The 22,454-nt window shown below is 33.6% G+C and overlaps 2 protein-coding genes across 2 annotated transcripts; one reads left to right on the forward strand and one right to left on the reverse strand.

Moving 5' to 3' along the window:
- Nucleotides 1-384: 384 nt before the first annotated feature.
- Nucleotides 385-15,766, reverse strand: LOC128218999 (very long-chain specific acyl-CoA dehydrogenase, mitochondrial-like). The gene is made up of 17 exons (XM_052926794.1): nucleotides 15,616-15,766; nucleotides 14,490-14,541; nucleotides 13,861-13,924; nucleotides 13,302-13,366; nucleotides 12,453-12,561; nucleotides 11,663-11,757; nucleotides 11,128-11,259; nucleotides 10,642-10,755; nucleotides 9,986-10,071; nucleotides 9,256-9,350; nucleotides 8,189-8,397; nucleotides 7,267-7,353; nucleotides 6,795-6,857; nucleotides 6,253-6,452; nucleotides 5,396-5,541; nucleotides 4,577-4,725; nucleotides 385-3,787 (listed from the first exon to the last, which is right to left on the reverse strand). The coding sequence occupies exons 1-17, from the start codon at nucleotides 15,687-15,689 to the stop codon at nucleotides 3,650-3,652; spliced, it is 1,878 nt and encodes a 625-aa protein (XP_052782754.1). The 5' UTR covers nucleotides 15,690-15,766; the 3' UTR covers nucleotides 385-3,649.
- Nucleotides 15,767-18,373: 2,607 nt separating this feature from the next.
- LOC128219019 (mediator of RNA polymerase II transcription subunit 11-like) lies at nucleotides 18,374-22,154 on the forward strand. Its single transcript, XM_052926830.1, has 3 exons — nucleotides 18,374-18,477; nucleotides 20,108-20,248; nucleotides 21,951-22,154. The coding sequence occupies exons 1-3, from the start codon at nucleotides 18,396-18,398 to the stop codon at nucleotides 22,142-22,144; spliced, it is 417 nt and encodes a 138-aa protein (XP_052782790.1). The 5' UTR covers nucleotides 18,374-18,395; the 3' UTR covers nucleotides 22,145-22,154.
- Nucleotides 22,155-22,454: the final 300 nt, after the last annotated feature.

Here is a 22,454-nt window from a genome sequence, read left to right on the forward strand (position 1 = left end):
GCACGTTACATACACTTAATTATATATGCAATGATTACAATAAAATCAAGCAATGCGCCCTGCATGTAGTTTAAATAAACACCAAACTTGCTTTGGCTACTTGTAATAAAACAAACTTTTGAGTTGATCACTGTGTTTGAGTACCTGTTAGATTTTATTGCGTTTTTGGGTTAATTAAATTTTGTCATTTTTCAAAAATGTTCTAGGCCCAGGTCTACAATGTAGCTATGCCACTGTGTTGGAAAATAGCTCAATGAGCTTATGTTTCTTGTTATCATATACCTGACTTCATATTTGTTTTAAATAGAAACATTATTCATGTATAATATGGTGATGCATGCTTTGAACTATTATTTCAAGGATGTAAATAAACAAACAAAGGCATGTGGTTTCATGTTTTAATTTTGTTTCTTTAATACAAAATTTGAATGAGCATGGTTTTATATGAATTATTGAAGATACAGCCTATAAACAACACAAGTAATATATCTAAAAGAACATAATAATATGAACGATTCCAATACCACTGATATACTATTAATCCATTTCTAGAATCTGTAACAACAATTATGTTCCAATTGGTTCAATAGCAAATTTTGATCATAGTAATAGAATCTAACTAAGCAATCTTTGTCAAATTGTTGTATTAGCCAATTTCGATCAAAATAATAGACTCTATCCATGCAATCTTTGTCCAAATTGTTTCAATAGCAAATTTTGATCATAATAGAATCTATCCAAACAATCTTCTTTCAATTGCTTCATTCACCAATCTTGATCTAAACAATAACAATGCTTCATACATCTCCTGAATGTATGAGAGACATTGGTAATTATGGTTAATTTTGATTCCAGATAACTGTTCTAATATGATATCAGCTTCCTATGAGTGGCTGGGCTTATCAGCAGTCTGTAGTTTGCTAATGTCAAATAAACATTCTAAATTATAGCGCAGTCTTTATCTATCATCCCTACAGCTAATAAATAATACAACAATAACCCCAAATAAATTTGGTAGCATTTGAAAGGGCATTTCTTGCTGATCATTTACATATAAAATAAATGACTTAAAACATGAAAGATTAAGTTATTGTAGTTTGTTGTTTGTTTGTTTTTTCAACTAAAATTGAGCGCAATTTTCAGTGGATAAATATGATGGACTAATAGTATATCTCTGGTAATGAAATGTTTTGGTTCGAAGGTTTATATTATCACATTTTGCATAATCCATGGCAAACATATACATATTCGGACAGAAAAGAAAAATAACAATCAGATACAACCACTAACCAAACAACTAAACATTTTCTCTTAAGACATACTGATAGAAAATACTAACTAAGCCTTACTAAACTATGAAACATGCATCCTTATAAAATGTAGCTTATGAATTTTATCAATGTAAATTTTCAGAAGAATTTGGTCAATGTCCTCGCGAAGGCAAATTATGAATGAAATGAAAGCTTAAACATTATAATAATGAATAAAACAACAATATGTATCTTTTGAAATGTTATGGTAGATTTGCATTGATAAACTATGCTAGCAGAAAAAAGAAACTGTGCATGCAAAAAAAAAATGATGAGTCTTTAATAATCCCCAAAATAGCCAGTTTTTAAGACAACTTAATTCTGAAAATGTTCACATGCTTTTCAGAGAACCTCTCTGTATCACAGTAAAATTTCTTTATCGTATAGTCGAGGTAAACATCATATCATCATCGAACGACATGGCATCATTACGACGGATTTTTTTAAAATGCACAATTTCTTTTTTTCTGCTAGTATACACAAGATGACACAATTTATGCTGATACTGCAAAACACATGAACAGAAAAAAAAACAGTTATGTATAATTGGTGTAAATGTGCAAATAAATCGCGGGCTAAGTGCAGGACAGTTGTAGCTAAATATAGAAAAAGAAAGCATTGTAACAGTCTTGTAATAAGCCCTCGATAATATACAACACCGAGTAGTAGGACACCCTGGCAATATGACATCACAGTTTTATGCTAAATATAATAATAGTAACGGAGGTTTTTGCAAAACAACACACTGATTTTCGATTTCTAACTGCAAGTTGATTTGAATTGTTGCAAATCCCGTGTCGTCGTATGTCGTCATGCGCGTGCACTTTTTCACTGTCCTTGTTGGCGTTGTATTACCTATATTTAAACTGATAACCATATAACGAAAAAACACGTTTAAATACAAGCAATATAAATGACATAAAACAAGGAAAGAGTCAAAGCGTCATTGCAGGATTCTGAACAAACATTTCAAATATGGTTGACACACTATTGGTGTATTTGTCCTCGAAGCAAAATAGACGAAAAGATCACTTTCGTTAGTATAACATGTTCCTAGATTCTTAAAAAAAATATTTTTAATTAAAGTAGAGAATAGATATAGTCTCAAAAGTATGCGCAGATAAAAGTTCAAATCTTATTATTATTTGTTTAACTTAGCAAATGGACAAAAGCATAAATATTGTAAAAAATAACACATTTGTGGGCAAGACTTTCAACATTGACCTCATTTAAAACTAGGAAAAAAAGTATTTCAGCTCAAGGTTTTCTCAACGCATTAATCCCTGAGAACAAAATTAACGTTAATACATTTTTTATGACCTAATGTTAATGTAAAGATCTTTGCACAAATTCACCCGCTTTAAAATTACAAGGTTTGATTATATGAACAATTAATTGAACACATTATTTGTTTCTTAATTTAAGTTTTGTGAGTGACCATTATTGTAGAATGAACAATTGCATTGCCTTCTTCCATTAAAAATGTACATGTCAATAAATGATATACATTCATCCAAATCCTCAAAAGAGAGTATATATATATATATATTATATTATATATATTCAAAAAATGTCAAAATAAACAGACAATAAGCCGTATAACACTGAGGCTGTATTCAAAAATCATCTTAAGTCATTTCTGAACCTAAGTTGATTTCTTAAAATGTTCATAATCAGATTATAACAAATCTATGGTGGCATATAACTGCCGTAAGATAACCTGTTAAGATTCGTAAATTGTTTTGTGTTAACCATTTAATTTTTGCGCTAATAAAAGCCTGTTATTACTTTAAAAATATTTATCTTACCAAAAAAGTATTGCCAATACAAACTAGATGGCTAGATATTTATCACTAAAATTAAGTGGTTAACAAGAAACAATTCCTGAATGCTATCATGTTATCATAATATGTAATATGCCACCATACAAATCTATAAATGTTTTTAACATTTAAGTATGTCCTTTCAATAAGGGCTAAGAAAATAATGTATTTCAGAAATAATTCATATTTTATATCATATGACCAATGAGATACTTAAATTAAGAAAGTGTCTTAAGTTAGGGAATGACTTAAGATGCTTTATGAATATCAGCTGACTAATAAGCCAAGCTGTGAAAGTGAAAAGGTTTTAAGCCACATTGAAAAACAGCAGTTAAACCCTTTTCACTTAAATCTCTCAAAACAGAACTTACACACCTGATAAAGTTTCCACTCTTTTACTAGCCATTTAAAAATACCGGTATTCTCAGAATTTTTGTATATTATTGTATAATACATCTAAAGTCCTCTAATTATTAAATTTCACAACAACAAAAGGTCACAATTGTTCAGTCTTTGTTAAAATCCCAATGGATGGTCTTGTACGATGCCACCCGCTTGGATTACATGGTTGGAAATATCAGACATTTTCTTGTATCTTTTGTAGGCCGCCCCTGATTTGGCTGTCTCAAGATTTCTTTCTACCCTGATGGAAGCCTGAAATATGGTACAATAAATTATGGCAAGAAAAATATGACGCTAAAATCTAAAATAAATGTTTAGCCCCAAAAATATGCAAAATGGCACAAAAGCCATGATGTCCTTACAATGACATGTTCAAGGTATTGGTATTGTGTAACCTACTTGCAGTACACTAGAGCAAAGGTTTATACTAATGGTTAGAGCCATTCCGAACTCTTCTTACATTTTCCTTTGAAAACAACCTCAGTAGTTCGTAAAATTTAAATAAAAGTATTAATGAATTGTGTTTTAACATGTATTTTGTATTACTTAGTTTAAATCGATTGTCAGTGATGTGTATAATTGCATAAATAATCAAGATTCCAAAGAGTAAAGTCATTATGTTTAACTGGTAAATTGAAATTACTATGCGACTATGCCATCTATTTGCAGTGTAGTTAAATGTAAAGATTTCCGGCATTGTAAACCGTCCATATACATCAGAGGTTGTTTTCAATGTAAAATGGCCGAGGAGTTCTGAATGGGTAATAGCATGTGCCCTGTAAACAAAGGGTTGGCTACACAATGTTTACTGAGAAATTAGCTCATTGTTTTTAAACTTTCATTCATTTTGTTTTCAGGAACTGAAATACAGAGTAAATACCCTAAAAAAGAACCATGCATGTTATAAATGCATACACATCCTTAAGAATTGATAAGTTCTGTAGGCTAGATGTTTCAACATTATCTCATTTTCCTGCAAACCTCTGGCTTCAATTTAACCATACATAACAGCCACACTTTTTTGGTGATTATGACACTTACTTCCTCACAGAAGACCTGACACATATGAGACTCGGTCTGGGCGGAGGGGACGTTGTTTGTGAGAGACCGAGATGCACGTGACAAAACCGACACCATCCCATATATGTCGATAGCTGCATCAGCCACACGATTCAGTAACATTTGTTCATCTGAAAAATGTAAAATATATATTCTGTAATGGATATGCATAATTTTATGCAAGCAGAAAACCCAACAACATGCCCCTCATGTTGATAGCTGTCTCAGCTTCACCAATTTCAACCATCCGCTCATCTGGAAAATGTTGCATGATTTTAAAACTTAATTTTATAACTTAAGGTGCTGACAACATCAATATCATGAAGTGTATATGATGATAAAAACATCAGCTCGTCTGTGAACAGCTCATTATTTTATAATTTTAGGCTCGGACAATGAAGATATCATGAGATGTATGATGATAAATGCATCTGCTCATCTGAAAAAAGGTCACCTATTTGAATGCAAGGTGACGCAAAGTTTACAAAATTGGTTGCACCAGAGTTAAACTGATAACTACTTTTGCCATAATTAAAAAAAATCAAAACACTCTGTTTAATCAAGACACTGTTTTCCTAGCTGACAAATACTTCATAATACATAACACTTATAAAACAAAAGATACCAGTATGCTAAGGCTCAAACGCCTAACAACTTCTAAACTCAATCCTGAATTTACCCATTAAAGATTGACTTCGTGTTTTTCATAACACTGTATCAACATACCCCTCAAAATGGCTCAATGGATTTGGCGGCTTATTTGCCACACTTAACCTCATCCTGAATGATGTTTTTACCCACCTATGATTGACTTCTTGTACTTCATAAGCAGCGTCTCAACAGTGCCGCCGAACAGCTCGATGGACTTGGCGGCCTGTTTGCCAGACGTGGCAAGGTCATTATGCACCACTGACTCAAACGACACTCCGGTACTGATACCCATTCGCCTGCAAAGGAACAGAGAAACTAACACTTAAGCGAGGTTCAATACAGGAATAAGGTAATCCTTCTCCAAAAAGCTCAATACAATTGGGTAGCTGTATTTTCTTATGAGGGAAGTTACAACAGGGCAGCTGTTTTCCTGCTGAGGTATTTTACATTTGGGTAGCTGTTTCCCTGTAGAGGGAAGTTTCACATACATCACTGCATCCAACACAGAAAATAGGGACACCATGCTCAAATATAGAAATTGAAATCTGCCATTGGAAATAATCGGTCAAGCCAATGCAAAAAGATTTGCATCAATTAAGTGCAAACCTACATTGTGCCCCTTTCAAACTAGTGTACAAAACATTGAATGAATAAATGTATGAAAGAAAATTTTATTAATAAGTTGCATTATTGTTATTTTTTCAATGGTAAGATTTAGTTTTTTAGGTAAATGTAAAATCAGTTATACTGATGATTTAACTTTTTTTATATCTAGAATTAAGCCACATAGCAATAATCTATTACCAGCGACCTTAATAGTAGGTGATCGAGTTTCGACAATATTCAATCATGAAATTGTCCCTACTCAAACCAAACTAGTACATAAATTTGTCAGATTCTTCTTCATAATTGTTGAGAATCAAATAAAACATTGTTAACATTCATCGTTTACAATTGATGCCGTCGATAATAGATCGATTTATTTTACTATTTTTGTTCCTGCTCACCTCTTCATCATTCTGGTTCCAGTATCCATAACAACGTTGAAGTTCCCGATGGGGTTCTGGAGGGCTTTCTGCACCTCTTTGAGGCTCCCGCTAGCATATTGCATTCCTGTCATGGCGATAAACAGACGCAGAATGTCATTGGTGCCCTCGAAGATCCTAAATATTCTGAGATCACGCATCACACGTTCAATGCCCGAGGCCTGGAATTAGGAATATTTAAATATAATGTCTTGCTTTGTATGAACATGAGTTTGTTAATTAACTGTGCTTTAAAGGCAAAACGAACACAAAATTGATAGAATAATTTGAAAAACTAAGCCAAAGGCAAAGTCTTCTTTTCAAGGATTATAGTTGTCACTTTATTAGTGAAAGTCTTTAAAACATCTCAAATGGTAAAAAAGGTTTGTTTATTTTTTTCAATATCACCATTTGCACCTTAAATAGTAAGCTTAACTCTTATCACACAAATCTAGACCTGAATAAAGATACTAAGAAATTTAATTGATTACTTTTATCTTTATTACTACAGTTTTCGGACATACCCTCATATATCCCATACCACCCATGATCTGGATAGCTTCATCGGCGCAGTACCACGCAGACTCCTGGAAAAAAGGTTTAAACATTATTAATTCATGAAGATACATTTTACACACATATTATACATTTCATGTATCCTCGTAGGACTTGAGGGGATAGCTGAAATATTTTAATCACTATCCGTTCCAATCCCTCATTATACACTCATATTCCCATGAATTGGTCAGGGATGGAGGAAGGAATTTATTGCATATGATGATATGTAAATATCACAAGAAGGTGTCCAAGACCATTTTTTCCCCTTGCCAAACAAACTGAAACTTTTCGAGTTACAAAACAAACATAATTGGCACTACCAACAGGTTGGATGTAGCAATATTCCTGCGAAAGCAATGTTTTACGAGGTAAAATAGTTTTGAGAAATCTAATTTTTTATATCATTTTAAATGTCTAATTTTGTATAATACTACTAACTGAGGCGTATATTTTGCCGATGGCAGCTTCAATTTGGAAGTCCTTGAATCCTGCATCCATGTTTCCAGAGATCATATAGGCCATCGACTGAAGATTGAAAATAAACACACATTTCTTCATGATGTTTGAGAAAATTTCCATGAAATAATTTTGTCTTTATCAACATATCCATGAAATAATTTGTCTTAAACTTATGTGAAAATCAAACATTACTATCGTTAGTCTGTTTTCTTTGAATATTGTACACCTTTACAAATACAAGCATATTTCTAATGATTTGATTTGTGCCAGTGCCTTAAAATGGTGCTTGTTACAGAGCCAGGCCCCAATTTCACGAAACTTCTTAGGTTAACCACTTTAAGTAGCTTATTCTAATAAGCCAAAATACATACATAATTAATTTTGATTGATGAAAAATGGTTTATTGTAATAATCACAAAGATAATTCATATTTAAAGTCTTTAAAAATCTTAAAGAAGTAAATATAACGCAAACTATGAAAAACAAAAACAGCTTGCTCAGCTTAATCCTGTTATAAAGGAATTGAGGAGTTTCGAGAGATTGTCACCAGAGTAGCTCTAACCAGGGTAACAATCTGTAGTCATGTGTTATGCCACCCTATGCAACAAGACTAATACCCTCACAACGGCCACACCCATGTATGAATTTCCCAGAGCGTTAAATAAGCGTTCATTTCCACATGTTTTGATAAAACTTATTTTCTTATAGCTAGTATCGTTTTTAAGATTTTGTTAATATATTATCAAAAACAATGCCATTGTGGTTTAACTATAGCCATAGTTTGGCTTTTATAATTTTGCCTTAGAGACAAACATATCCCAGGACTAAGTGGAAGATTTTCTCCCCTGATAATAAGAAACTACTTTTGTAAGTTTTTATCCCATGAGCCATTTTATCCTACCTCAGTGACGTAATGTCTGATTGCCATCTCAGCCAGCTTCTCCTGAATGGCTCCAAACTCATAGATCTTCTTCCCGAATTGCAATCGGTGTGCTGCGTGGTCAACTGCTTTATCGATACTGTAGCGCATTGTTCCAGCCAATGCAGCAACCATACCGAATCTACCGTTGTTAAGAATATTCATCGCCACTTTAAATCCACCTCCAATACCTGGAAGAGATAAAAATCTATTAGTACCAAATTACCTGGGTCCGTATTCAATAAGCATCTTAGTGAATATTTTCAACTAGGTAAGAATTTCGTAATTTTTGACATCGTTTATTTGAAATACCCGCTACTTTTCATCAAATTTATTCATATGCATATACTGTTTAGACCATTGTCTTGCTTATTTTCATATTTTTGGTGTACAAACATTGTTTGTTTTCTTAAAATTCAAATTAGAAAAAAGGCAATTTTTTACTAAGTTGATTTTTTTTACTAAGATGCTTATTGAATATGGCCCCAGGTAATAGTTTACAGTTATTCTCCCCAGAATATGATAAAAATATTTACCTTGTCCCCGATCCAATAAAATATCTTAGTCAAAAACCTGACACTGCTTAAGAGTGCTCCGATATATTCGTAAAAAGACAACCAGAATCTATGCCATAAATGTCCTTATGATATTTCTATTGAAATGCACTTTACACCAAAAATGATGTTACGCCTGAAAATTTAAAATTTAAGCCTTAGGATCTTGAATGAAATTGGGTCCTGCATAATATAAATTTTAATAATGGCCTTAAACAAATTGTTTCAGTTTTTCCTTTTTCCTTGTGTTCTTTACATACTATTTAGAATTTATGTATACCCAAATTTTCTCACTATATTCCCTTACATATTATCTACAGAAAAAATGTCTGATTTTAACCATTAATCTTGTTCAAGTTACAAAAAAAACATAATGGCCTGTATTTGATTTAAAATGTACAAACATAATTTACTGAAAAACATTGATTTGATTTGTGCCGCTTGTAACAACATCACCAATTATATTGGCTAACTAATATTATTAAGTGTCCATACCTCCAAGAACATTTTCGACAGGTATTTTCACGTCTTCAAAGTGCACTTCAGCAGTATTTGAACACTTGATCCCCATTTTCTTCTCTGGTGCACCACTGCAAAAAAACACATGCTTTTAAGTCAAAAGGATTTACTAATAGTAATACTTCAGTTTCGAAAAAATTTCATACCATAGAAATGAGTTCCAACTTTCATCCCAACAAATTTGCATTTTGAGTTATGTTATCTCTGCAAAAAGCTTTCAAAACAACGATATTTACAAGTGGTCTTTCTAAAGTGAGTATGTCAATGACTTGGTACCCTGTGAGATTTGGGTAAAATTATTCCATAAAAATTGTCCCTGATGAGAATATTGTCTCATCTAGTTTTAGCTTTCATCTAAAAATAAAATAATATATTAGTGTTATCACTGTGTTAATAGTTTTTGAAGCTTTTTACTTATTTTCAAATTATCATTTTAAATTTATTATTTTGTCTCAAAGATTTTACCAAATCCAGAAGGTTTCTGAAAAATCCCATCAATGTTCCTGATATTTTCACCAGAAAATATTATTTATTATAAAAATGGCTAGAGTCATCAGAATTCCATCATATCAAAAAAGTATTCCACAGAATTTAAGATTTAAATCTTGTTTTAACTATCGTGTTTTGTTTGTTCTGAATTTGAAAACTTGAGAGCCATTATTTAATGGTCAATGTTCAAGATACTTGGCAGTCAGTTTATACATACTTTGTGACACCTCCGAAGCTCCTCTCCACTATAAAGGCTGTGACCTTGTCCTTCATGTCTCCTGTTTTCTCATCTTTCACTTCTGTCTAAAAAACAGTTGTTAATAATTCATTAGAAATATATAATCAATGCTGATATGTTTTATGACCCCTTCAAAGATCCTCTCAACAATAATAGCCATCATCCTATCTTTTGGAACTCTAGGCCACTATTCATAAACATCTAAACACTTAAGTCATTTCCTATCATAAGTCATTTTCCTAAGTTAAGATCATATGATGTAATAATTTCAAGTTATCTGAAATACTTTTTCGACATTTTTTTTATTGAATATAGATACTGCTATTTAAAAAAAAATAATTATGCTTTCATTTTAATTTGACTTTGAAAAATTCAAGAATTTGACTTGTGTTAAGAAATGACATAATTTCTAATTTAGATATGCTTTATGAATACCGGTCATCATCATCTCATCTTGAATAACTTACCTTTTCTAAGAAATGGACAACAATGCACATGTACACTACCAGCAACACTACTAATATGAAAAAAAGCAGCGGACAGGCTAAATATAGCATTATATTGTGGACAAGCTAAATATAGCATTATATTTTGGACAGGCTAAATATAGCATCATATTGTAATACAATCATTACCTTGGCAAACACTGTGAATATTTCAGCTAGTCCTCCATTACTGATCCAGATTTTCCCACCGTTCAGGATGTAGTGTTTGCCATCAGGTGAGAGGCGGGCCCGAGTCTTGATTGACTGTAATGATAAATATACATTTAAAAAAAATTGCAACAATTTCCTGCATTTTCCAGTGAAGTGGAATGAAAAATGGGTTAGTTATTCAATCTTTCTTGGGAGTTGCTTCGCTAGCTGAGTCAGTTAGTCAACATTGATAAACTGTTCAGCCTGCGAATAAATGCGAACATTATTCAATTATACTCCACGCAATTTAGTGAGGATACGTCACCAGCAACCCTAAAGACTCTAAAATGCTGGTCTCCATGATTTGTCGTGGGTGCTGTAGATTTATAATCATGCTGATTAAGTGAGGCAGAACATAAGAAGCTCAGAACTTGTACCTTATTCTCAAAAATTCTACTGCTCTTTGTCAGCTCAAAGATAACTTACACTGGCATCAGACCCACTAGCGGGCTCAGTCAGACAGAAAGCTGCCATTGTTTCCCCACTGGCAAGTTTTGGTAAGTATTTGGCTTTCTGCTTGTCATCTCCAAACAAGAGGATTCCCTTGAACCCAATAGACTGAAAACACAAGAAAAGTTGGTTAATTTCTTTGGTTTAAACTTATATTTATTCTAAAACGATTAAAAAGAAAGCTGTATTAAATTATGCTTAGTAACTCCTGTTGGCACGAAGTTGGTCTTGTGTTGTGGGGGGAACTAACATAATTAAGTGCTCAGAGAAACCAAAATTTGCCTACACCCAGGTTGTGAATTGAACATAGCTTAAGAATATACAATGTTAACACAATTCTATTTTTATGTTGTTCAGCATCTTGTCTGCACAAAAACCAAGTGGTATTTAGGTCAAACAAAAAGTTTTGTAGTATTCTTTTGGTAATAAAATGTTTTGCTTTACACTGTGGTTCATATTTAGTATAATATAACCTTTCTAAAACTACAATATAATGGTGCAGTATAACCACCTGATGTGCTCCAAGGACGATGCCCACTCCAAGGTCATGAGCTCCAACTATCTCCACTAGCCTGGCATACTGTGTATTGGTCAGCCCTACCCCATCTGTAGGGGACAAAGAGACATAGAGAAAATCAGAACAAATGGGTACAACTACAGGTAATGGTAAGGTGTAACCTTCTCATGGATAGGTCAAGAGTTACAACTAATTTGGTTGGTTCTATGAGAGCCCTAAAAATTGGACTAGAAACCATAATACATCAATAATTGAAACTTAGCACGAGCCCAAATAAAGTCTGGTAACGCTCTTAAAAATTAAATAATTTGGGTTTTGATTTCTAACTATTTGAAAAAAGAGCTTGAAGGTAATAACCTTAAAATTACATGAGCATATAAGTAAGTATTGGCTTTTTCAAGAATATCTTAATTTCAATGACTTGCAATTTAAAGTCTAACAGAACTGTTTATGCCCGCAACCAACAATGCTAATCGGTAATGTGGAAACAGCCCAAAGGGAGTTCCTTGTCAATAATTTTTTTCTAGCATTTTTTTACACAATTATATGGGTATGTCCTCGTTCAGAGATCAAGCTTGACTTTGAAATTAAGGAAAAGTTTTCAGCAAGTCATATTTTGTTCTAGAGTTTGTATGAAGAAATAATTATCCCTTAGCTTAAATAGAGAAAAGTTTAACAGTGTAGAGCAACTTCTTCTCTCTAGCTAGATCTCTTCTGATATTTTCTATCAAAGAATAGTTGATATAAAATTAATTCCTGTCTTATCAATAATCTTTATACATACGGTGTTCATGAGGGACCTGTAGTCCGAAGGCCCCCAGCTCCTTAAGTCCCTGCATGGTTTCCGGTTCCACCGTCTCCAAGGCATCATTCTTATCACTGTTGTTTTGCTCCTGCAGAAAATTACAGGATATATTTTAAATGATGGCTTTAAAGTCACATTTCTTACAGTCTTCCTTTAAACTTGCTACTTTCATCAATTCTCGCATCTTATACTTAGCCCCTATATGCTTTTTAAGTTGCTCTTGACAATAGCTGAAATGTAATGGTCGATGGTTGACGGAGATTTGTACATTGTAGGAGTAGTTGATTAAATTGAAATGGAAGGCCAGGGCACACTTAAAAACCTTGTGAAGGCAAAAATGGCAATGCCTCGCACCCGAATGGGTTGTGAGTGCAATCTACCTTATGGGTCCAGTGATTTTTTTGGTGCAATTTACTGCCTTAGAAAGGCTGTTTCCCCTTGTGAAAAAAACTGTCCATTTTCCCAAAAAATTTAGAATTTTTTCCCAATTTGATAAATTTGATCATTAATGAATAAAAAAGCAATAAATTTCTTGAAATATGAACAAATTCTTGACAAGTCTTTAGTCTTTCACAGCATAATGTATGCATAAAAAGTTTAAAAAATGTATATTTGCCATTATATTAGCTATTTTGGCCTGATTTTGTATTGTTCCCAAAGTCTACTTTTTTCCCCAATTTGCAAGGCACAGGCGGTAAAAATAATTAAAAAAAAATCGATGTATACTTTCTCATGGCCTCTCAAAGAAACCATCACTTCTGGTTTCTACTCAGGAAACTGACTTTAGTGAATGATTCAATTCAGCTGTACAATGACAGGATTGTTCACCTCAAAGAACTTGGCTGTGTGATCTACAAGAATCTGCAAACTCTCCTTGTGTTCTTCATCCAGCACTGAAAACATTTATAGTGTCAGATATGACATTTTTAGTGTTTTAAGTGTGAAAATATTTATAATGTCAAAAGGATAAGAACGAAAGATAAATATATCTTAAAAAGTTCTTCTCCAAAAAAGTATTTATAATGTTAGATATAAATTATTTATTGAGTCAAATCTGAAAAACTGAAAACATTTTTGGTGTCAAATATTAAAACATTTATGTTGTCAAAAATGAAAACATTTATAGTGTCAATTATAAAAAACATTTCAAGTGGCAAATATTAAAATATTCATAGGATCAAATGCTAAATAGAGAGTCAAATATGAGAATAATTAGTGTTAAATAGTGCCTATGAAAAAAGCTATGGCCTCCAATATAAAGGTCTTTTTTAATCAAGGTTCTGTCATTGAGATCACAGCAAAGTTTCAGTTCAAAGTAGTAAATTACAGCACACTGTGATTTGTTCTTCAGAGATATGAGAACCTGGCCATTTAAAATAGTGCTTACCATCTGGGAAAGGGAACACTTGGTCAACATGATTCTGACCACGGAACAGGTTTAAGCCGAAAGACTGAAACGAGAAGGTAATTCTTCATGAAAGTATGTTTAATCTTATCTGATATATCTTATGAATTATATAATAAGAGGACAACCATTCAATACTGAAACTTAAATTTCTGACGTTTGCATGTTAAGGTTTTGAATAAATACACCAATTTGAATGTGCAATTGCTTGATATAGAATACTGATTGCGTTATTCATAATCACTCATATCATTTTTCTTTACACCTTCAGTCAAACTATAATTCGCTTAACTAATATTTGTACAATGTTTGCCAGAATTTCCTTTGTTAGTGTCTTTACATCTACACTACTCCTTCAGAATGGTACCAAAACTTGTAGACCTGTGAGTTAACCATTCAATAATAAACATGTCAATAAATTGCAACTCTGATTACTATAACTGCATGTTAGTTACTGAATGTTGCCCTTGACAACCTGGAACAGAACAGTGACATCACCCTTGAGATTGAAAATGTAAAGCGTTTTCGTACAATTTCAATAACCTGTTTTTGCATTACATTTCTTCATTTTCTCCTTACATTTCTTTATAATGTAAAAGTCGAAAATTTACCTTAGAATCTTCACTGACATTTCTTGAAGGCAACACACTTAGGCATTCTTTCCTGAAATAGATGAATAATAACACATCAACTATTTTATTTTCTGTATGTCTCATTTAGACAAGCTTTAATGTTTAGTTGGTAATGTATGTATGCAAGCACTTATTTCCAATGGGGCCATGAAGGGCCAGCACGCGGAAGAGACAGTGGTGGGATACAAGGAAGTTCGGGTGCGATACTGTAGCTCTTTTTCCAAGAGACCCCTTGGTTCTTTTGTGTGCTCAGTGTAAAGCACCGATACACGAGGTACAACTTTCCTGGGTTAAACCAGTACTGAGCACACCAGTTTTCCAAGCACTACACATTAAATGCTGAGTGCCAGGCAAGGGAGCTACTTGTACCAACTTTAACATCTTTCGGTATGAAACAACCAGGGATCGAACCTACAACCACCCACTCCGTATGCGGTCACCTTAACCACAATGCGGTCACCTTAACCACAAGGCCATGGAGACGGTCAAGCTCTGTGCAAGTTTTTTCAACCCGGCATTTGGAACTTTTTTTTGTGTCAGTAGTGAAACTCAAAGGCATGATCAGCATAAAGAGGTAAGTTGAGGAGGAATCCAGTGTGAATGAGCATTTTTAGTTCCAGCTGCCCAGTTACGGAGTAATTAAGTTAAGAGGACCTTGAAGGTAACCCTGCACCTGATACAGAGCTTTAACCTTTAAGCTCCAAACCACATGCATGGAGCCCTTCTGTCTAAAACTATTAAATAAAGAAGGTACAAATGTCATTGTCGTTCTTAACTAATATTATGTCACTGAGGAGTACGCCTAAAGGCATTTGTAAAGGTTACATAAATTCATAAACAGGTCTATAATCACAGAATAAAAACATTAGGTTCTGTTTCAGAACAATCAAATAATGAATGAACAAAACAACAGAATTATTTTAATTTCCGTCAGCTATATAATGTTGTGTTTTTTTCCATTGACAAAACGTAAATGTATATCCGAGGTGTTGTTATAAAACCTTGTGGGTTACAAAGAATAACGACTTTTAGAGGTCACTAATCATAACGTTCCTTTTCAATGCTTTTCAGAGATAAGATAATGATCCATGAGAGAAAAACTTACCCCTTGAGTAAGATGTTTGATTTGTAACCTTTGTTCTTTAAAACGGAAGAAAATCTTGCTGCTGAACGAAACATTTTGTTAAAAATTACAGGTAGTAGTGCCGATGCGGCTTGTCTCCAATCTGTCAATATGAACAATTGCGTCACGTCACTTCCTGGTTAAGGGGGCATTTCAAAAACTGTGTTTAAAAGAATTAGTCAAAACGTCCGTTTGGATTTCGTTTTCGTCTAATCGAAATACTAGACTGGTAGCCTCATTCTATTTTATCATTTCTTACCAATTAAGTAAACTCAGGGTACCAGTCTACTAAATACTGCAATAATATCTTAATATTATAAATGGTATGCCTATACCCGTAATGGGTCGAGTATATCGATGAAAATAATAATAATATACAAGTCGGTGAGTAGATCTCGAATGGTCACGCTAATAAATATATCAACAACATATGTTGAAAATCAAACAGCATCTTTTGTTCAACATAATGACACTTTTGCCTATTTTTTTTCTATGACCGTTCAGTATTTGTAACAACAAAGTACGTCGGACCTAAGGGAGTGTCAACATGGCTACGACGGAGCCATATGTTCTGTCGAACAATATTATTAAATGTCAATAAAAAGCTTCAAATTAATTATTTTAACACATTGATGATGTTTGATATATGCAAATCATTAATAATGAAGTGATATTAAATGAAAACGTTCGAAAATTGCTACTGTTTCTCTAGAATTTCACCCTACACTCAACAAAATTACTAAACGCACACTAAATGCGTTTTAATGAAATAGCAGGAACTCAAACTTGTTTAATACACACATTTACGCATTTTATTGCAAACATGTTTTCATAAAATTTCAATTCATTAGAATAATTAATTCATTTGAAATAACAATGTTAAAGTTAGTCACCCATTAAATCGAAAGTCACAAAGTACTGTCCAGGAGAAAGTGTTAAGTTTAGTAGCTTTTGTGGCCGCCATTTGCAGCAATTACTTCGTGGAACCTTGACATCATTGAAACCACATATCTGTACATGTAGTTCTGTGTGATAATGTCCAGTATCCGACGGATATCAAACCTGAGTTCGTCGGAATGGTGTTATTGGGGGCAAAGCCCTAACTTTCCACTTTAGCAAGTCTCACACATTTTCTATGGGATTCAGATCTGGGGTTTTGCCGGATAATCTAGAACTTGGCAAGAATGTTGTTTGTTGCCAGTATATTCTGAGTTACCCGTGCAACATGACAAGGCGCATTGTCTTGCATCACGAAACAACCGCCGAACAAGACAGCGTTATTCAGACAACAGTCTCTGTTTCGCTCTCCCTTTCGTCGGTAAATGCGGACGCGTCCGTTTGACCCACGGAGCTTCAATCTGGTTTCATCCACAAATATGACACTAGCCCAGTAAGTTCTAATTAACCGTAGGTTCCGTCTCGCCCATGATAACCATGCTGCTCTATGCCACGTAGTAAGGACAGGAACCTGGACAGGAACCTTTTTGGTCGAATGGTGCGAATACCGACGGCCCGGAGCCGGTTGCGGGCGATCTGTGGCTAATTGGCCTGTTGTGTGTGCCAACAGTCCGCCTTGACGTTGACGTAGCGAGGAATAGAGCCATAAATATATCTTGTTGACTAGCTGTTACTCTGCGTTTGGACCTCCGGAACATGTCAGCAATACATGTAATTCCGGTTCTTCTAAATTTCTCCCACAGCTGATGGATACTCGAGTGTCGCCTTTTGAACAGCCGCGCAACATAAAATATATTGGACGGTTATAAATTTATAATGCGTTATTGGTTTTAACAGTTGAGTTTTAATATTATTTCCCACATTATATCGGAATGTAATTATTAATTTACAAAATTGGTCATACCTGCCGAATCGGGATACCTGCATTATTCATGCCAACAGCCCTTGCCCACTCTTCAATGGTCATTCCACCCATTTTTCCGTTGTTTTTTAGTTGGAAATTCAACATGTATTGCGTAAAAATGATATTTAGCATTAACTTCATAATCACCGTGATTCTCGTGCCAAAGAATCGGAAATCGCACCTTTCGTCTCGCATGGTTAACCTCGACACTAAGGTGTGCTTTTCTTTATAAAAATCGAAAGAGTACTAGGCATAACGATTAAGTCTCAAATTTCAAGTTGAATTTGTTAATTCCTTTTTTATGTTTTTTTTTTTTTTTTTTTTTTTGGTGCCTGTACTATGTTGTCACAAAAAGAGTTCTAGTTATTTATAGGCTGAATATATTATTTTATTTCAGTCCTATTTAATTATATTACCTTTGCAATACGTAGCGTTTTTAGGTATTTGTGGAGGAAATAATGTATTTTTGTTAATGTGGTAAATTTCGTGCATGATTGTGTATGTATGCTAGGCATACATTGTTGCAATAATCGGCCAAGGTAGTTCTAATCCTTACACAATTCCGGAAGCTCTTCTTTGGACAGATTCCATGCTTCTCTTCTTACAAAGTCTTTCTTAAATCAAGGCGACCGAACGGTTGATGGATATTTTAATCACTGCCTCTAGAATTAGGGACATTTCCATATCTATGGAATGGAAATTCTTCAGTTTGCTGCTTAGGCTTCGATTGGCTTACTCAATATTTCGTTTATTTGCTTTATTTTGTAAAATCTGGGAGTAGGATTAATGGTTAATTTGTAATTGGTCCCAGATGAAATTTTAGCATATTTCAGTAAATGCAAACGAGTGCTCATTTTACATACGTTTGAGGCTCTCCCTCGTTACGGACACTGAATTCAATATGGCTGCCAGTGGACCGGTGGAAAGACTCCAACAACTAGAAACCATCGAAAAAGATGTTTCAAATGCAATACTCAGTGCAGGTTTACTTGATAATTATGTTTATTTTAAATTGAATACACTATAAGTCAATTTATGACGTAAATTCCATGAGATTAGAGCAAATTTCACCTTGCTTATACATTTTGTGTAAATTTTGCCTCGTGTAATTGGTCCTATCATACAAAAGGTTACAATATACTAATTATTTTCCTTATAAATTCCAATGTAAATAATCAAGCTTAAGACTAGAAAAATGCCATTTCTAGAATTCCACGTATATGAAAGACATACACTTAAGTTCAGTTAAACTTCAATTGATTTAATCATTAAACAAGTTATGTCTTGTTCCTTCTATAATGAAAAAACACAATTCATTTAGGTTGTTTTCCCAATTTGTAGAAATATCTGACTTTATCTAAGTGACGATCATATTTTCCAAACGATATTTCATTTTGGGGTTCCCATCTCAATTCAAAAAATAGAAATGACTCCTCGAACTCTGCCATAAAAGCACCACACTGATACAACTTGAACATAGTCAGAAATAGTTGTTCATTTCCGTATAAAAACGATGTACTGGCAGTACTGTGATCATCGGTGATCTTCAACCGCTTCGGTGAATTAGCTGCACATTGTGGAATTACCCAAATAACTTGGTTAACATTTTACAACATACTGCAAATTGGTGGCAAAATTGTAAACTTGAAAAAGTGTCAACAACGCTCAATAACATACCATGCAATTATGGGCCATGAGAATAATTTAACTTGAAACTTGAAGATATAAACAATGAAGTTTCTACATGTAGGCTACACTTCTAAAGAGCTTGAACAGCCTGTGAAAAACAAATAAAGATGGCAGTGGCACTGTCCAAAGTACAAGAGATTCAAATGGTTAAAAGTTAATTTTTTCTGTGACAAAGTATGCCAAAATTCGTCCCCATTCACAATTCCGAAAAGTATACTTTTTTTCACAAATATTGGACTCAAAATTTATAGTCCTTAAAATATCAACACGTAACATGTTAAATTAAAACAGATGCAGTCTATCTTTTCTTGAAGTTATTCAAGTCAATGACATTAAAGGGAGTTTTGCTTTGTTTGTAATATATGTTCATAAATTAACAATTTTAGGTATTATGTTGCTATTTTCACAATTCTTACATTGTCAGCAAACACGGTACTTTCTTCCGTTACACTTCATACATACCTCTGGACTATAGACTGACAATATCTCAGTTTAATGAATATGCATGAGGCAGGAGAGACAACTCGTCTTCCAATGAATTGAAATGTTACACTCAAATTTTGTTCAATAACTGTACAAAGTCAGTAGCTACCGTGGCCGTGTGGTCTTGACTACTGCCAAATATTATTGTACTGAGCAGGCAGACCTGGTTAAACTCTGGCAATCGCCAGAATACTTTTCAACCATAAACATCTGTTACTTTGCCGATCCAATGAAACTGCCTCATTAATTATTCATGATTACAAGATTTTCATAGCCAAATTGCCTACGGTACATAACGAAGCATAGCATAGTGTGTATCAGCAGTATCTGATGATGAATTCTAAGGGCCTTGGCCCAATTCACAGGTGGGAAAAACTCTAAATGACACTGTATGATGAAATATTAAATTATTATTCAATATCATGTTTGGTTAACTTTCAGGTAAAGCCCTCGAGGAGCTATCTAAGGAAAAGCCGCAGATGAAGATGATAGAAAACCACACCACTGGCTTTATGAAAACTCTTGAAGGTGTTGAAGTAGGCTTGATGAAACAGATCAACTACCTTACTCAAGTATCGACTGGTAATTGGGCTGAATTTTGATTTTTATTCTGAACGGGCATTGACCTTATAGCAACAGACTTGAGTTCTAAACATTCTGCGGAGAGAGGCAATATCTTGTACCTCACTCCTCAATCCTTACAATATCATCTTAGAAACATTTTCCTGAAGTTAGATAGCTTTAAAGTGACACTCTAATTCAAAATCAATACAAACACATTTATAACAAACTGATAAACCTCTACTTACTAAATAATGCATTCATGGTAAATATTAATTACTGATAACAAGATTGTAACCATGTATTTAATAGCTGAAAACACAAAAATACTAAATGATTTGTGAATGCTAAAATATTTACTGTGGTCTACTATAGTCTCATAAGGTATAATTAACATGTTTTTTGCGCATATCTTTCAAATTAAACTTGGTATCCATCATAAGATCCATTGTTTTTTTACATGTATTTATCCTTTTTAGAATATTACGCTAAAACAATATTATTAATTGCGGAAAATCTGATTTGGGAGTAAGAGTGCATCTTTAACTAAATATTTATCAAGCGTAATCTAATGCATTCCAACTCAGGAAGAATCAAGATAGAATGTTTATCTTGGGAGACCAGATAATCAAAGCTAGTGGGATAAACTTGTTGATATCCTTCGCAGTGTACCTGTCAGTGTCACGTAATGAAAATATTTGTGCAGCTTTTTTTATTGAGATTGTTGAAAATATATACATGAATGTAGATCTATACATGTATATAAAATAAAAGGGTTTTGATAAATTAATTATTTATTTTTTTGTTAGAATTCAGATTTCCAAGACTCAATTTCTAAATTCTTATGTTATGTACCAACAGCTATGGTCTATAGAAGCCTTACTTTATATTCATGACTCATAGGATGCTAGCCCCAAAACACTATCACTCCTGGAGTCAGACTTCCAATACGAATTTGAAATTGGAAAAATAAACTTCCTTGCTTTCAATTTTGGAAGTTGTTTTCCCAAACATGGAAAACTCTCAAAAAGTTAAATTTAAATTTTTTTTCTTAGGAAATGACTTCAGATGCTTTGTGGCCCCAGAAATATAACATAAACACCACACTTTTATATATATTCTAAACTTCCAAGTACTTTTGATATTTTTATCCAAAATGTTTGAAAGTTCTGTACTTCCAAGCATTCAATTATTGTCCATTAAGTTTAGTTCAGTAAACCCTGGGTCCATATTCACAAACATCTCAAGTCTGAGACTTGGGTTCAGAAAACTGAACTCTTAAATGTTTCAAAATATCTATAATATAGCTTATTTTGATAAAGATGTTTGCCAGTTTGTAGAACAGATTAATTGTAAGTTTGTAATAGAGAGCAATTTTACCATAGATGTTCTGATGCAGTTCAGACTCAAGACTTAATTTGACATAACTTCATTTCGTTTTAATTTTTCTTCTTTCAAAGCATTGATGGTGAAATTCGCTGAAATGTATAAATTTTGGAATGTTTCATTATTATTTACATAATTTTTTGTAAAAGAAATGGATAAATATGATCTAGACTTGGACTTGAGACTGTTTGTATTTTTGACCCCTGGTATTAAAATAAATAGTATTTTTGCAACAAAATTAAAAATTACCTTTTTCTGAGTATGAGTCTCAAAGTCAAACTCCAGATGTTCGTGAATTTCAGGCCCTGTTGAGCATTTCAATTATTGTCTATTGCAGGTCAACCGCACGAGGGCTCGTGCTATGCTGCTCAGAAGGACTTGTTGATGGGATACCATCGTATGGCTCACGTGCGAAGTCGCCTTGAAGAGCTCGAGAAAATCAGAACTGACGGGAAACCCAAACTCCTACAACTGGCGAAAAGCTATTCTATGCCACCTATGGCCAAGCCTGGCCAGCTTCCTGGAAATTGAGAAACTTTAAATTAATTCACTGATTGGAGTTGTAATTGGTGTTTGATTAAAAACTTTTATTAGTCAGACCACAGATACCTGAAGTGCTAATAATGAAAATATAGTACATGTACATGGTGAAAGCTAATTGACTATGATTATTGCATGTGAAATATTAAGTATACTTAACTGATTGTAGATCTGTTTCATTTTCATAATATTTGTTTTTGATACAAATTTAATTGTTAGCCACATAATGGAGTCAGAGATTAGATGTTTCCAACATTGCAAAAGGGACAAAAACATTTTGTGCCAGACCATTCCTCTTGTT

Source organism: Mya arenaria, chromosome 15 (assembly GCF_026914265.1).
Source record: "Mya arenaria isolate MELC-2E11 chromosome 15, ASM2691426v1".
NCBI classification, from domain to species: Eukaryota; Metazoa; Mollusca; class Bivalvia; order Myida; family Myidae; genus Mya; species Mya arenaria.

Bases quoted from the DNA above. Each gene is read 5' to 3' on its own strand.
- LOC128218999 (XM_052926794.1), bottom strand. From the start codon at position 15,689: ATGTTTCGTTCAGCAGCAAGATTTTCTTCCGTTTTAAAGAACAAAGGT. The intron at 11,758-12,452 runs GTATGTATAAAG...TGTCCCCTACAG, and splicing joins ACAGGTCCCTCATGAACACC to ATGGGGTAGGGCTGACCAAT. The intron at 5,542-6,252 runs GTGAGCAGGAAC...GTTCCTTTGCAG, and splicing joins GGAACCAGAATGATGAAGAG to GCGAATGGGTATCAGTACCG.
- LOC128219019 (XM_052926830.1), top strand. From the start codon at position 18,396: ATGGCTGCCAGTGGACCGGTGGAAAGACTCCAACAACTAGAAACCATC. The intron at 18,478-20,107 runs GTTTACTTGATA...GTTAACTTTCAG, and splicing joins AAATGCAATACTCAGTGCAG to GTAAAGCCCTCGAGGAGCTA. The intron at 20,249-21,950 runs GTAATTGGGCTG...TGTCTATTGCAG, and splicing joins CCTTACTCAAGTATCGACTG to GTCAACCGCACGAGGGCTCG.